This window comes from Mytilus californianus, unplaced genomic scaffold, assembly GCF_021869535.1.
Source record: "Mytilus californianus isolate M0D057914Y unplaced genomic scaffold, xbMytCali1.0.p SCAF_1, whole genome shotgun sequence".
Classification (NCBI taxonomy): Eukaryota; Metazoa; Mollusca; class Bivalvia; order Mytilida; family Mytilidae; genus Mytilus; species Mytilus californianus.
In genome coordinates, this window is record NW_026262581.1 from 33103603 (window position 1) to 33120569 (window position 16967).

General features: G+C 31.4%; 1 protein-coding gene and 1 long non-coding RNA gene across 5 annotated transcripts in view; both read left to right on the forward strand.

The window, feature by feature from the left end:
- LOC127718923 (caspase-3-like) overlaps positions 1 to 16967 on the forward strand; it is a 51074-nt gene that overhangs the window by 32647 nt on the left and 1460 nt on the right. For all 4 annotated transcript variants that reach the window (XM_052225024.1, XM_052225026.1, XM_052225027.1 and 1 more), the window contains 3 exons: positions 4911 to 5133; positions 8952 to 9119; positions 14817 to 14926. In XM_052225024.1, coding sequence (XP_052080984.1) covers positions 4911 to 5133; positions 8952 to 9119; positions 14817 to 14926 — 501 coding nt within the window. The remainder of the gene's footprint in view (positions 1 to 4910; positions 5134 to 8951; positions 9120 to 14816; positions 14927 to 16967) is intronic.
- Positions 74 to 1783, forward strand: LOC127718979 (uncharacterized). Its single transcript, XR_007990074.1, has 3 exons — positions 74 to 227; positions 966 to 1072; positions 1715 to 1783. It is a non-coding gene; the product is annotated as an uncharacterized LOC127718979 (long non-coding RNA).

Genomic DNA, 16967 nt, shown 5'->3' on the forward strand with positions numbered 1-16967 from the left:
GAGTCGCAAACATTTAATTTCACGGAAAATACATAAATAATAACATGACTAAATTGTAATTTTGTAAGTCCAGTATTTGGTGTCACAAGGTGGTCACAGTCGTTCAGACTGTATTAGACGAATGATGAAGAAGTGTGGCACCAATCTGTTATGGGCCAAATACAGTTTAAAGGGGCAAAAGGGGAAAGAGGCTTTCACAGGTCACCCTTTGTGCAGGATTATCATGAGTAAGTTGATTACGAAAATATGTGGAACATTTAAAAGCCATTGCCATTAATATAGAATGAATTTTTCATCTGACTTTAATCTCAAAAAGAATTCATGTAATGATTTTGAATATCACTTTTCTCACTTATCCAGAAACAGAGTGCAAAGTTATATAAAATAATTATATATGTATGACTCAAATCTATGGTGGGTCCCAGATCTATTGCAGAGTCTAAATCTATGCTAAATATGACGTCACGTCATCCCAAAACTATGGCAGATTTTTTTAATGTCCTAATCAATGGCAAGTTAATATTTCCTATTCTATGGCAGATTTTTCTTGTTTCCAAATATATGACAAATTTTGTGCAAAATGAGGGCTTCTACAGGTACAGCAGATTTCGTCCTAATCTTTGGGATGATAAGTAAAATCTTCCTTTAAACCATCCGCAAATCGTTGACAAGGGAAATACTTTCAACTGGAAATTCAAATCTACAGGTTCAGCTATCTTTAGTGGCTGGGACAATTTAATATGGCATTATTCAATTGTGACATTTTCTGTTACCTTTTTTCCCTGGAAAATGATGCAATTTATCGATCTCCCATAGTAAAAACAAAAATCTGCCACAGACTTGATTTGTTTGACATTTGTAACGTCACATATGCCATAGATTTGAGTCCCAAATATATATATATATATATATATGAAAGTTCAATGAAGTTAAATATAATAAGAAAATCTGTAATACTTTTTCAGAATGTTGTGCAAGAGTGTTTCCAAGATCAAAGGTTGCCGATATGGAGGAAGTATTAATTGACTTCCTAAAACAGGCCCCGCACAAGCCAGGAGGACCAAAATATAAGGTATTTTTCGATTGAATAGAATATCTTTTACATTTAATTGGAAGGTGTTATTTTTTTTAAAGTTTATTTTTTGCAATTTGAATACTTAGATAAATAAACTCATCATAGATACCAGGATTGAAATTTTATATTTACGCCAGACGCGCGTTTCGTCTACAAAAGATTCAGCAGTGACGCTCGAATCAAAAAATATTAAAAAGGCCAAATAAAGTACGAAGTTGAAGAGCATTGAGGACCAAAAATTCCGAAAAGTTTTGCCAAATACAGCTAAGGTAATCTATTCCTGAGGTAGAAAAGCCTTAGTATTTCAAAAATTCAAAGTTTTGTTATCAGTTAATTTATAATTATGAACATATCATGTTCTTGACAATAAAATTATTGTCTTTATCCTGCAATTAAAACTTAGCGTTATGTTTGTAGCATTTGATTTTGACATGTAAAATATTATTTGTTTTTTGCCCATCTTAATAATTACTTGATATGCAAAAATTGCAGAAGTTTCCATTGATTGATTATATGAAATTTGCATACATGAGAGCTTGATTAAAAGGGATTACAGCTAACTGGGGCTAGAGTTATATGCTTTAATAGGGTGCTTGAAAGTACTGATTTTGTTAACAAATTGCTTTTTTATAATTTCAGAAACCTGTAAGAAAAGGACAGACCATAACACAAGATGAATTAGAGTCTGAATAAATAAATGATTAATAAAAGTACCTTGATTTTAGTCCTGTCAATACTGTTTTGTTTTTTTTTGTTTCAAAGTAATTAAAGATGTTTATAGAACTTATTCCAATTTCTGCAACAAGTGAAGCATTGGATATATACTAGATCCAGAGTCAGATCATTTTATTTAAGTTATTATGATAATATGTCAAAGGTCTCCGTTTAAGAGATATGTTATCTCCTGATCAAGGCAAGAACTTATTGTTTTTTGCTATAAAGAATATCTCCTTTTAGAGCTTATGGTGTAATGATGAGTGTGCTCCCCTCAAGTGCAAAGGCCGTGGGTTTGAACCTCAACCCGGCCAAACCAATGATTGCTTCTCCTCAAAATTAGTTAGAGCAAAGACTTGTTGGCCTGTAATCAGAAAAAAGGGACATGTCTTCCTGCAAACATGCCTTGTGGGCTAAGAACCAAAAAAGCTGGCAAAACATGTTGGTCTATTTTAAGACAGGGTTAGTATTGATTTCTTATAATCATGTTCTCATCTAGAATATGCATTTGACTTGCAACTGGACATTTAACAACTATCCATCCAACCAAGCTTTTCTTCAATTAAACGTGCAATACAGATAAAGAAATGCATGAAATACAAAACACTGCACAAATCAATTAAACCAAAGTAATGGTGGTAGCACTGATGCATCATTGTTGCACAAATGTATTAAAAAGGTTTGTTGGAGGTTGAGAAAAACGTTTTCCAAAAAACCTTATTTCAACGTTTTCTGAATGTTCCAAACAACGTTTCTTCAAAATGTTTTTGAAACATTTAGGATAGTCTACAAATTTTGGTTTTTAAAACGTTTTCTTAAAACATTCTAGAAACCAAAACAAAACATTTTTAAAACGTTTATAAAATGTTGAATTGTTTGCTGGGTAGTTCTATTAATGACAGATTTACAACTAAATTATCTTGAACTGAGTGTTTCTGTTTTTGAAACGTGTTTTTCTCGGTTGTTTTGATTTACTCTCTTTTAACATGTTTAAAATTTGATCTTCTTCCAAAACGGACCTTTGCTGGTTTAAACGGTCTCGTTTGAATATTTTATTCTGTTTGGCTTTGAAATTTTGTTTCTCTATTCTTTGGATGTCGGATAGTCTTCTTTGAATTACTTCCAAAAAATATCGAAAATGACTCTTCCTTAAAAGAAATTTTTCCATCACCTCCTGTTATTGCCTATCGCAGACCCAAAAATCTCAAAGACATACTTGTCACATCTAAAGTAAAGAATCAAGAGACTTCTAAAACTGGGTGTTACAAACAATGCGGATGAACCAATTGTAAGTGCTGTAAAGTCGCCAACACTGACTACTTTTTCAGCAGCACAGTAACAAAGCAGCGATACAACATCTATGTTACATCTAATTGCAAAACGGAAAATAGTATTTATATTCTTACTTGTGGAACTTGCAAGCTGCAGTATGTTGGTGAAACAGAAACGAAATTCAACATCAGACTTAACAATCACCGGTCTTTTTATACAAAAGGAAGAAACTGTCCAATTACGAGACACCTCTTAAGAAAAGGGCATACTTTTGAAAATATCACCTTTCAAATAATTGAGGTAAACCAAAATTGGGACTCCCAAAGAAGAAAACAGAGAGAAAGGTTCTGGATGCATCAGCTACGTACTCTTGAACCTGATGGACTTAATGAGAGAGATGAAAAACAGTTCTACCCAAAACCAAAGGAATAAATCCTGAACTTCATTCTATTTAACTAAAACAACTATTTGTTTTGATTTAAGAATTGCTTTGTACAATAAGCGGCAAAAATATTTTTCTAGACAATTTACAAACATAGATATTTTATAGAACATCAATAAATTTTGTTAAACTTTTACTCAAATTTTGTGTAGTTCAATCTAACAATAAGCGGCAAAAGTATTTTTATAGATAATTTACAAACATATATTTTTTATATAACATCAATAAATTTTGTTCAACTTTTACTCAAATTTTGTGTAGTTCAAGCTACAATAATATTTTTTTGTCATGCATCCGATTTCACCTTGAGAGATGCACACGCCCGATGAAGCTAATTTGTTTAGCGAAATATTGCGTGAATGATATAAAATATAACAACTAATTTTATAACACTCAATAGTGTGTTTAAGTTACATTCTTAGGCACTTATATATAAAATAAACAGTCTACACGGGTATACTGGTATGATCTATATTACCTAAGTCATATATATTTTGTAAAGTGGTTTATTTCTAGGAGTTAAACAGCCTTTTTAACTGAAAAAATTTGACATGTTGGAAGAAACTTCTGAAGAAGTATGAAGAGTGGCATAAAAAATTATTTATTCATGGAAATAATTATATGTTTTGAATATTCCGATAATCTCGCGTGGTCATAATAATATTGTAAGTAATTTAGTAATTTAGCAATTTAAACGTCAATCGACCATGTCAATGCATTCAGATTATCTGTGGATTTTCAAATATTGGTAATCATTTAGCTAAGATTTAGATTTAGACAATTTACAAACATATATTTTTTATAGAACATCAATAAATTTTGTTAAACTTTTACTCAAATTTTGTGTAGTTCAAGCTACAAAAATATTTGTTTGTCATGCATCCGATTTCACCTTGAGAGATGCACACGCCAGATGAAGCTAATTTGTTTAGCGAAATATTGCGTGAATGATATAAAATATAACAACTAATTTTATAACACTCAATAGTGTGTTAAAGTTACATTCTTAGGCACTTATATAATTTAATGTAGTAACTGCATCAGTTTATTTACAAACTGATCCACACCTAGATAGATTGAATGTTGATTGTTGCTATTTTTAGACACTATATATATATATATATAAATGTGTTTTTGTTACTCAAAACAATCAAGGACTCACCCAAATGGTTGCCCCTGTTTTCAAGTTAACATTGTCTCATAAAGTTACAAATGTAGCGCAAGAACTAATTGAAAAGTACAACATTAAACAATAAAAGAGGAAATTAAATCATTTTCATAATATTTTACGACAAATGGCATTTAAAAACCGGACCGAATAATAAATATAATTCAATCGTTTTTTTTAATAATTCCTGACAAAAAATGAGTTAATGATCATGGTTTTATGGATTATGTTCATTATAGGATATGAAATCGTTTCTGCTTGAAGAGGCTAAACAACTAGATAAGGAGAAGTGTGCAGAATGTGCTATTTTGATAATAATGAGCCACGGTAGCGGGACAAAAATTTATGGAGTTGATTGCTGGCCAGTTGAGCTGAAATCTTTAACAGATTGTTTTTCATCTGAAAATTGTGAAAGCTTACATGGAAAACCAAGACTCGTTTTTGTTCAAGCATGTCGATCTTGTAAGAAAAAGAAATTTGTTTTTAGACTTTATTATAATACTTGCATAGTTAACTAATGTTTTACTGCATGAGAATTTCTATTATAGAAATTATTTTAGTGAAAATCAATCAAATTTGAAAATCAATATCAAGAGGACATTCAAAACTCATAAGTCAAAGAGAAAAGGACAACGCCATGGCAAAATAAACCGAAAAGATATACAACTTTACAAAACACTACACTGTTACAAGTAACAATTCTTATTTGGTGATGTCACAATTGATATCAGGAGGACGGGATTGTGGTAACGACATTTTGAGAATATCCGTGATCATCTTTGACACAGATATTCCTTACTAGTTAACCAAGTCGTGATGGCATCTGTAAAATATTTCGAAAGATATCTTAAACTTTACCCTCATTGAACCTTTGCTTTGATAGTTTTCTTGTAAGCATCAACTCTTTATCAAAGAAATTTCAAAGAAAATGCAAACAGTTGAGGTAGTAACAACACGACTTAAGAACAAAATGTGGATGGTTTGACCCCAGATTGACAGCAAGCAAAAAAATAACAACTAAAATAAAGATTAAAACAAAAAAACTTAAACATGTACCAATTTAGAATATTAGCATTTAACAAAAGGTAGATTAAAGCCAATACCAACTAATACATAATGATGTAGTACAACACTAAACAAGTCTTGCAATAAGATTGTTTAGAGACTGTGTGCTTGATTCATTCAAAGAGTTAATGAAGGAGTTAGTAATATGCTGATGAGATGCATAAAAAGTCCGTACAATGTACAATTTATACAAACGATACAACTTGTACACATGTACAGCATTTATAAATTAAAACTACACTGAGGTGCTCGTGTAAAGTTTTAACTATAGGAACGTAAACAACGCCACTCCGCGAATTGTCTCGTGCCATATGTCTGATCCTCTAAATGACTTTTCATTCATTTTGTCTGTATAGGTTTTTTAACCAGATGAACTCTTAAGGTAGCACTACAGTCTAACAATGATTTTTTGAAGATATTTTTTTTATCACATAATTTTGAATTAAGTATTATTCTGCACAGTTTGTAAAAATCCCAAAGTCATTATCATATCACAACAGGGAGTAAATTGATAATGAACTTATGTAAATAAAAGCATATGGTAATTAATCTAAATATATAGGCATTTGGGAGGGGCTAATATGTCAATCATCTGTTGATACCAGTGTCCAGCTGTTAATCCCTGACCACAAGATAAATATTGTGGTCTTATCTCATTGTATTGCAACAAAAGTAATTTATATAACATGTTTATAAACAAAGAAAAAGAAAAAGATATGAAGGAAAAAATCTAAAGGGAAGAAATCTACAAAAAATGAAAAAAAATATGGAAAAGAGTGTGAAAGTATCTTTGAAAGCCTCTGACTGCCTGTATAAATTTCTTCTATTTGGTCTTCTACATTTAAATACAGTTTTAGGCATTTTAACCAATTTTAAGTTTATGTGAAATTTTTCAATTCCATAAAACTCAAAAATCATGTGGGAGTGTCTTTTTTTAAAGAAGTGGATGGTCTTGGATCTTTTTATTAACTTGTCTTTTGATGCACAATTTTAATGTTCTAGCTTAAATTTCAGTAATAGTATATTTCTTTTTAAAATACAAATGAAATTTATTCTTTATAGTGAGAATAATGATGTTAAATATTGATTATATGCAGCTGGTCAATCCTGTTATTCTCTTATCTTAGACTGTCTGGACAGAGGCGGAGCTTTGTCTATATTTAATTACTACATCACAGATATTAGTCAAATCTGTGACGTCAAACTCCCGCCAAATGCCAAGTTAGTGTTGCACAGTGCCACACATAATGCAAAATTTACAGCATAAGAGCATCAAAGAGACAAAGTGTGTGGTTCTATTGATAAAGTAATGGTGTCAGAATACTCCTGGGGTGTTCCCAGTGGAATTTTTGTATTTATGTTGCATTTATAGGGGTTCTGAGGGGGAAATTCCGTTTTTAGTCATTTCTCAGAACAATTTTTCATGAGATTTGTTAGGAAAAAATGAAAATATAAACTTTATGGGTACCCCCTTTTGGCTTGACTTTGATATATGTGATTAAAGGGAGTATTTTCTACAATACCGTGTCCCAGTTTCTGGATAATTTGTTTCTAAATGAATTTATAGGTCTCCAAAGATGAAAGTTGAAATGAGGTTTGGCACCCAGCAGTTAAATCAATATATCTTCTTACTGGAGGCATATATCAAAAATATGAGACACAGTTTTGCAGTTCGTGTATGGTTGATTAAAGGGATGAAAACAAATTTTTACTACCATTTGACCTGAATGTGCCATTTCCATCCAAGTTGGAAGACCACTTTTTTGGCAATTAATGAGCTATATTTTGAGATTTATCATACCATAAATAAATTTATCTATGGATTAAGAAAGAGTAATATTTCAGCTTTAAAATGAGTTAAAGATTTTAAAAATCCATTGAGTAGTTTTGGAGAAATTAATCTTTAAAGACTGTTGGTTGGAGTCAGAAAATTCTGACTGTAGTGCTACCTTAAAGACCGACAAATCAAAATGATATCGATCACATTCAAAAGTTGCAACTTGGTAACAAAATATATATTTTTGGTTTGTCCAATTTATGATCTTATTTAGTTTTTCCATAATACGTGTGAGGCACACGAAAATCCTACCATACGTTTTTACTACAACTGGGATGATATAAACGCTGATGGATTATCCTTTGCGATATTATCATGCTTAAAAATTATAATATAATTGTAATGGTATAAGATTGCAACTCATTTAGGCAATCTTGACGGTTTAGGCTATTCTGCTTATGTTTTTAAATGGTATCGTTTTGCGTTACTTTTTATCATTACTGAATCATTAAACGCCTATAGGGCATTAAATCTACGGGGGTACCATCAACCTTATACTCAATGAAACAATTCTTTTTTTGTAAATTTCAAGTTCCTTAAGTGTGTTACTGTTAATAATCTAAGAGTTCCTCAATATCATCCACACGACATTAACAAATATTTCCGATAACATGATCAATATACTAAGTAATCAACATTTTGAAAAGCATATTAAGATATTAAACGTTCGCAGGATTCCTTGACGACATTATAACTACTGATGCCTGCGAGATATTAAAAGATTAGTGAAATAAATATTCATTTATATTTACACATGTGGACGACTTCAAACTAAAATCTGTGACAAACGTGATGGTTTGACCTTTCCTATTGCTCACTTTCCGATTCTCAATAATAACATTTCCTCTGTCCCATCGTATGTGGTTAAGATATCTCAATTTATACATTAATATCATGCATGTTCACACTATACGGATTTCAGTAACAAGGTGTTTCTTTACACAAAAATAAAAAGGTGAAATTGACACATCATACGATTTGTGGTCACCGTCACGGATTGGTTGACCGATACGATATGTCAGAGTCTCAACATATTAGCTATATGTGTTTCGCGGTCTTAGATCTTAAAATACCAAAAATAATCGTGTCTTATTCCGATTGATTCATTTTGTATGAGTCTGGATTTGCATTGCAGGTGATGCATGTATAATAGGATACGATTACCTTGTCGACGCACACATTCTCGCTCCGTTTGAATTTCATGCAATTCCCTCAATGTTTTGTTTAAAAATAAATTTGTACTTATTTATGAGATTTGAACATCGATGAACTATTTTTGCCTCTTAAATATGGTTCAATTGTTTGTAACCGTACCGATTTATCGAAATATCTAAAATTACAATTGTATTGATTTTTTTTTATATATAAAAAAAACTAGACGACAAGAGTGACGTAACAGAAAAATTTCAAAAAATGACGACAGAACCACGCGATGAAATGGATGCAGAACCCTCGAAACTTGAGGTCAAGGAGAATAGATCACCCAAATGTACATTTCCTGATCACCCATCAGCAGATTTCTTAATAGCATATGCTACGCCGGAAGGTAATAACTATATATTTAAGATCTGTTATGTGGTTATGTGTCTGTTTTTCTTAGCTGATGTTTTTTTTTTTATTTTAAAATAGTTTTTAATGATGAAATAGAATATCGGCATTCACCTTAAGCAGACAGTTTTTATTTTTCCACTTGAGTAATGTTTATCAGATCAATCTTTTAAATATATTTGTTTCAAATAAAAATATCAGTTGATATATGCGTGCCTGTCTTTGATTAAAACCTATACATGACATATATCAGCTCTTACTATGCGATGTGATTCGCAAATTGGAGCAAAGGACATATCATGATCATGCGTCTTGTTTTTTCTTTGTTTTTCACTGCCACTGCATTAGTCCAGTATATGTATGATTCTGAAAGGAAATGTCTGTCACAATTGTCTTGGATGAAGTTATAAAAGAAGACAAAGAAACTTAGGGTGCCATTTGATTGCGATTTGTTTTTCAAATGAATTCAGCAAAACATGATTGAATTTTCGTGAACATAAACAAAATTGTGGGCACTTTGAAAGTTTTGTTTTAGTATCAAAAATGACACAAAAGTGTAAAATACATTTTGACATAACATTTTCAATAGATATGACCGTTGAAAACAATTTAAACTTGAGTATGAAAATATCATTTATAACCGACATTATAGATTAGGGTTTTAATTACGATCCTGATGTATATTTGTCAATAAATTTAAAAAATTAACGATTTAAGTAATTTGTGAACTTCATTGCAAATCTATTGTTCAATCTTGTTATTGTTGTTATACCTTTGTACCTTTCTCTTTGGGACCAAACAAATTCTTTATCTTGGAAATGTCCAAGTGAGAATTTCACCTCGCGTTATGGTATTAGTATATTATATTTATAAAGAATAAACACTTATGTAGATGTGCGTAATTGAAATGAAATCATAAACTTATAAGGAATCCTTTCTCATCATTTAAAGATCATTTAAAAGCATTTACAGACCTTGCCGTCACTGTTAAATGTGACAGGTCTATCCACTTATCCACTAATCTTATTGAAAAAAGGTATTGAATGTATGTGTCGTCCTGCAATGTATTTTACAAAAGTTTTGAAGAGTGACCTCTAGTTGTATTAGATGGTGCTAAAGTGAAAAGATTCATCCAGTTTATATTATCAATACCATATTTAACTTTATAAACTTGAATCATTTAATTTCTGTCTCGATGATATTCCAACATTGGTAATCCCAATGAACGTAATCTATCATCGTAACTTAAATGTTTCATATCCTTAATGAGTTTTGTTGCCTTTCTTTGAATCCCATTTAAGAATTAGAATATCTATTTTATACCAAGGTATAAAAGCCTGGTATCAAATATGAGTTTATTAATAACAAATATGCGGTAACAAATCAAAGAAGAACAAATGGTTATGCGGCAGTTTTATTTCGGAGATACTAAAACGAAAATCGTTTTCTTCAAACATCCCGTCAACATATTGTTTTATATACTGATTTTTATTTTTTTAATGAACACTGTACATGCTGTAAATATCTCCAAATCACTACTTAAGACTGAATTTATAATCATGACACTTTCATATTTAAAACGAGCCACATAAAATATCAGGACAAAGAATAAAAGAAAGTTCGTAACCCTTCCGGAGAACCTGAGATCACCCCCGGTTTTTGGTCAGGTTATTGTTGCTCAGTCTTTAGGTTTGCATGTGGTGTTTTGTATACTATTGTTTGTCTTTTGGTCCTTTTCTTTGCGTTTTGGCGTTGTCAGTTTATTTTATACTTATGTACTTTTGGTATATTTCGCCTCTCTTTTATTGCAGTAATCAAAATGAAACTTTGCTTTGAAAATTTAGTGCGTTCGAAGCGCTTTTCTGAATTTACATCAGTAAGGAACGCTCTAGCTAAAACAATGAAGCCTACGAAATATATCTTTCATAATTGATTTTACTTTTATCATATTTCAGCGTAGAGTTAACGAAGGATATGATATAAAATTAAATGCAATCTTACTTTTTTTTTTAGATGAGACTAATTCAGTGAAACTGTTTATATTAATATATGTAGGCAGTTGACGGCAATATTTTTTTTCTATAAATGTTGCAAATTAGAAAGAAAAGTATCTTTCAACCTTCCTAATCAAAAATAAATATATAAAGACAAGACAATATACTGGATCGCTCATCAGCAAAGTAGTTTAAAACAATCTTGTCATTGTCAAACCCATACATCATGAACATGTAGTTCAAAATCAAAATGTAATTTATGTTAAATACGACAGATATATACATATACGTATTCAAAAGTTTTCTTGTGTATCTGCCATATTTTGCAATCCTGAAAAAATCATGAGATAGCAAAAAATTATTATTTCACCATTTTTCATCACTAGAAATTATCGAATATGGACAAACAATAAACAGAGGTGGAAGATATCAAAGAGATATTCAAACTCATTAGTCAGAAATGACTTAATAATTTAATAGTATAAAAATTACTAAATGATAAATAACCGTATACAAAACACAACATAGAAAAACTAGACTGAGCAAATCGAAATCAACCAAAAACCTTGGGTGATCGCAGGTTTTCCGGAAAGGTTAGTTAATCCCGCTGCTATGAAATGCGGTAATGAGCTTTATCAAGAGATTATCAATTATGCATTAACAGATTGGTACTTAACCTTTATCTAACCATGTGAGATTACCAAGTTTGTAAACCGACGATTATGTAAATATTAATCTAACCCAGACACTTGAGTAAACATGTAATTTATTAACTATTTGATATACGTTTTGAACTTTAATAAAACACGTTTTTATGACAAATAATAGCCAAGATTGTTATTGTAATCGGTAAAACAACACAAACACTGAAAAGCACAGAGCAGAGCACTTAAAACTAAAACAAGAGCAATACCCTTTTATGCAAAACTAGGGTTGATCTCAGATGCGCTAGAACAATACACAGATCCTACTCCACATGTGGCACCCGTAATTTTGCTCATGGTAGTAAGAGCCCGGTGATAAGTCTGGTTCGGCAAGTCACATTCGAGGAAAGAAGACAATATTGTAGTTACGGCAATGGAGAGATATCCGTCGTCATATGTGAAACAGATATTACATAACAGTCAACCAACTCGTGCTTGCGTCCGTAATATTTTCGAATGGATGACTTCAACTTCACGAGTTGGAGCTTTTGGTTAAAAAGCTTTTTTGTAAGCGACCACTCTATCAAGGGAATCAAAAATAGATAATGCAAGAGCTAACATATTCTATGTTGTCGTATATTTTGTTTTCAACCGACCCTCATTGTCAATTTCTGGATGTAAGTCAAGATATATGAGACAGTTTAAAATGTATCTGTTGTATCTTTTATTTCAAATTTGATGTTATAGACGATTTCAACAAAGTCATCAAACTTTTTGTTTAGTCCAAAAAAATCAGTGTTGACAATAACCATCAAGTTTGTTCCTCAAAATGAAATAACTCTTGAATAATTGTGTTTGCCTGATGCGGTTTCTATATTAACCTTCATCAAGAACGCTTAAGGGCATACGATACGCAAGCAATGGCGGAGAATAATGAATAAATTTGTATATGACAGTAATTCGTATTGCGTTTTGATGTACGGCGGGAAAAGCTGCTCGACGATGTTGCATTAAGAATACACCGCATCGTAAGTTAGCGCCAAAAAAAGAGAATTCGGTGTTAAGCAATTTAAAGACTATGTGTGTATCTATTTCTAGCTAAAAATGAGCACATGGACCCATATTTCTTTTTTTGCATTCGACTATGTACTATTTCAAGATTGTTATATCGAAAATGCAAGAAAAAATCAACGGTATATTTTTTTCTGTATGGATTTGTAACAGCAAGGGATCTTTTCTGTATCGTATGTTCTTAAATGACTATCATGATATTGGAAATCTGTATTCAACAGTTTGTCGAAAAACCAAAGTTCATCATCAATGAAAATTCTGGCTAATCTCGCAAACAGCCAATCAATTCAAACTACAGCATCCAACTGAGTTTTTCCTAAAAGTAAATCATGATTGTTCACATATAGAAATTTTCTGAAACTAATTGGCAAGTTATATTCAACTTAAGTATAGATAATATCAATTTAACTATCCTGGACGTTTACATTATTGGTTGCTACCATTTCTAACCATTCATGAAGCCTGTGATCACAAATATTAGGAGTTTTAGTATCATTTTGGGGCCTGTCTATGCAAAAAAGTACAGCAAGAGTTGTTGAAAAATATTGTTAAAGTTCATTAAAATATTTTTGAAAAGTTTGTATTAATTTTGATACTTATAAACTAGTTAAATCTGTCCCGAATGTGTCCCATTAAAACTGAAAAAGACGCAGAAATTTCTCAAAATTTTGAATGTTGTAAGTGAGAAGATCCGGAAAAATGTTATACTGGTCCGAAATAAAACCGTTGATGAAAATTAAGAGAGAAATGTCAACAATGTTATCATCTTTACCTATGTGTAAAAACATTTAAAAAAAAACATGTTTAACAGTTACACGAAATGGGAAATGCAGACATGATCTTATCTTGTGTTTTTAAAATTGAAATATAAGTTATATTTAGTTGTTAAATATTATTTGTCTCAACTATCCTTTTCGGCATTCAAACCATCAGTACTATCAAATGGCATCGATTTCTACTTTGTAAGCCAGAATCTTATATTCTCTGTTATATTGGCGACAAAAGAGAGGCGAAAGATACCAGAGGGACATTCAAACTCATAAGTCGAAAATAAACTGACAACGCCATGGCTAAAAAAGACAAAGACAAACAGACAAACAATAGTACACAAAAGACAACATAGAAAGATGAAGACTGAGCAACACGAACCCCACCAACAACTGGGGGTGATCTCAGGTGCTCCGGAAGGGTAAGCAGATCCTGCTCCATGAGTTGACAACAGTCAACTAGCTATTAAGACAAGGACAAATCAATATAAATTTTGAAACGTTAATTCATCATTTTGGAACTTTTTTGATGGACAAGCAGACTCAAATAAAAAACATTACATAAACAGAGAACCTTCTATGCAAACAAAAAAAATCTTAATCATGTAAGGAAATGTTATCGTGTTTTATTAATTACAAGTCTGCTACCAATATGTATGTACACTTTTGAATATTGCGTTTATTTTCCGTTTTTCACCTTTTTGCATTGACTAGTTCAAATAAAAAACTATGTATGCGATACAAGTAAATAAGACCGCACAATGATACAAGGTCAAAAACAGAGGTCGCCACATGGTCCTTAACAATAATCACCTCTCAATTAATCTAAGCTTACAGCTCCATATACATCAATAAAGTCGTAAATAATTTAATAGAATCTTTCCAAGATATGTTATCAACCCGTACGACAACACACATATACTAGTAACCAAATATTATAACTGAACAGTTCCATGTTGAAGTACAAGCACATGGATATGCAAGTCTCGGCCATACTCTTTTAATGTTGATCAATGATATGACAAAGCATTTTCTGAATTAATGTTTCATCACATTTTAGATATTGATGATTTTTACTTGACAATTAAATTGATAAATTTTGCCATCTTGTATGTATGCTATTATATGCAATATTAATATTAACAGTATTAATAGTTGTATTAATATTTTTATAATTATTATTACTATTACTATTATTGTGATTATTATTATTGTAAAGGTACAAAAGCATGGCTTCACAATGATGTTGGTTCCTGGTTTATGAATGCCATTGTATGGACTTTCAAATATCATGCACATGAAGAGGAATTACACCATTTACTAATCAGGGTAGGTTCAACGTGTACTAGTATTTAAGGTTGAAAATACCACCAGTTAAAATATATAATGGAACAGCACTTTCTATGAATTAAATGAGCAGCCATAACATGATTTGGGTGACATTTCAGAATGTAAACAAAACATATTTGGTTACAGGAATGAGACAGCATCAGATATATCAGTAGTACCAAAAAACGACGTTTTGAATTCAGCGGTTTTCAACAATTGATGAGTATATGAATACAATATTAAGTTTGAATAGTCCCTAGTGTATACAAAAAGGAAATTGATGTAACAGAAATTCGAAAGATTTAACTTCAAAATTAATTTCCTGTGAGGACATAACCATTCAGATTAAGCAATAGGAAACGAACGATATCACCGATTTTTGTTATATCATTGCATACATCTTGCACGTGTTCAAAATTCTGAGATGTTCTTTTGTGTTCCCTTATGTACAACTGCAGAATCACAAATCTGTCCTTCTTTCCTATGTTATTAACATAAAGTAGAATAAAGAAAATCGCCTTCCATTTAGATATAATAAAATCATCACATGCACTACGAAGAACGAAATACAGCCGGATTGTCCAAATGTTCAGCAAAACACCCTTTAAAATTCTTCTACTCATTCTTTCTTAAGAAAAATTTCGCTTCAAAAATATTTTCAAGAGACATTATCAACAAATGTTGTCAACCAGATGTTCATCGTAAACATTCTAGTTTCCAGTCAGAGTCTCCTTTTGTTCCGAAATGATAATAGTAATACCTTTGATATTTTTACAATGCAGTCTACACTACTATAACCGTCAAATCTGACTGTGTCTCAACTACCAGAGAATATTTTAACGGTCCTTTATTATAAGATACCATAACAGGCGTTTAATACCAATTGTATCTCTTCATTTTGGGGAAGTATAGACTATCCGGAGCACCTGAGATCGTCCTCAGTATTTGGTGGGGTTTGTGTTGTTTAGTCTTTAGTTTTCTATGTTGTGTCTTGTGTACTATTAATTGTCTGTTTGTCTTTTTATTTTTTAGCCATGGCGTTGTCAGTTTATTTTCGATCTATGAGTTTGACTGTCCCTCTGGTATCTTTCGCCCCTCTTCTATAGTGTGAATTTCCATGAATAATGAATCATGCATTGTAGGAGACGCTTACATGTCATATATCCCCCTCTTTTTGGAGTTCATTCGATTACCTAAGATTTTTTATCTTGATTTGTACATTGTAAATGTTTTTATAAAATTTGAATATCCTTTAGCTACTATTGCCTGTGATTTGCTGATCTAAAATAATTCTAGGGTTTGTCGTTCGTTCATATTCAGTTATTATTTATGTTAAAACTACCCATCAACATTTTAGGTATTTCTCATACGTTTTGCATTCGAAGTCAAATATCAAGTTGACCACGGACATGTTCTTATTGTCAAATTGCGATAATCACAATCTCGTCCTATTTCCTCAATTTTGACATTCTCAAATTAAACAATTCACCGAGTTCCTACAAATCATAAATAACACGATGGTTGACACTTGTGGAGCAAGATATGCTTACCCTTCCAGGGCACCTGTGATAAACCACAGTTTTTTTCGGGATTTTTGTTGCTGAATTTTTACTTTTCTATCTAATGTTTTGTAATATTTTTTTTTTATCAATTAGTCGTCTTTGTTTTTGTCTCATGGCGTGGTCACTTTAACTCGACTTATGAGTATCTTCTACCTATTTTTACGTCCCCTTGTAGAAAAATAGATTAAATTTAAGTTGAATATGACCTGTTGTATTATTTTTTTCCTTTGCATTGTTTGAAAAAGTTATAGATTTTGTTTAAAGGTTTTGTCATTTTCAACTGGAAAAAAAAAAACAAAAAATATTATTTAGGTACTTAAAGGACATAACTCTTGAACTGCAAATGTTTAAACCGTCAAAATAAAACTTGACCAGTATTTTATGATCCATGACATTGTGCTTAAATTTCACAAAATTTTGGTACTCTTATCAACACCCACAAACCAGTGAAATACCAAATATTTAAGATAGGTAAGAAG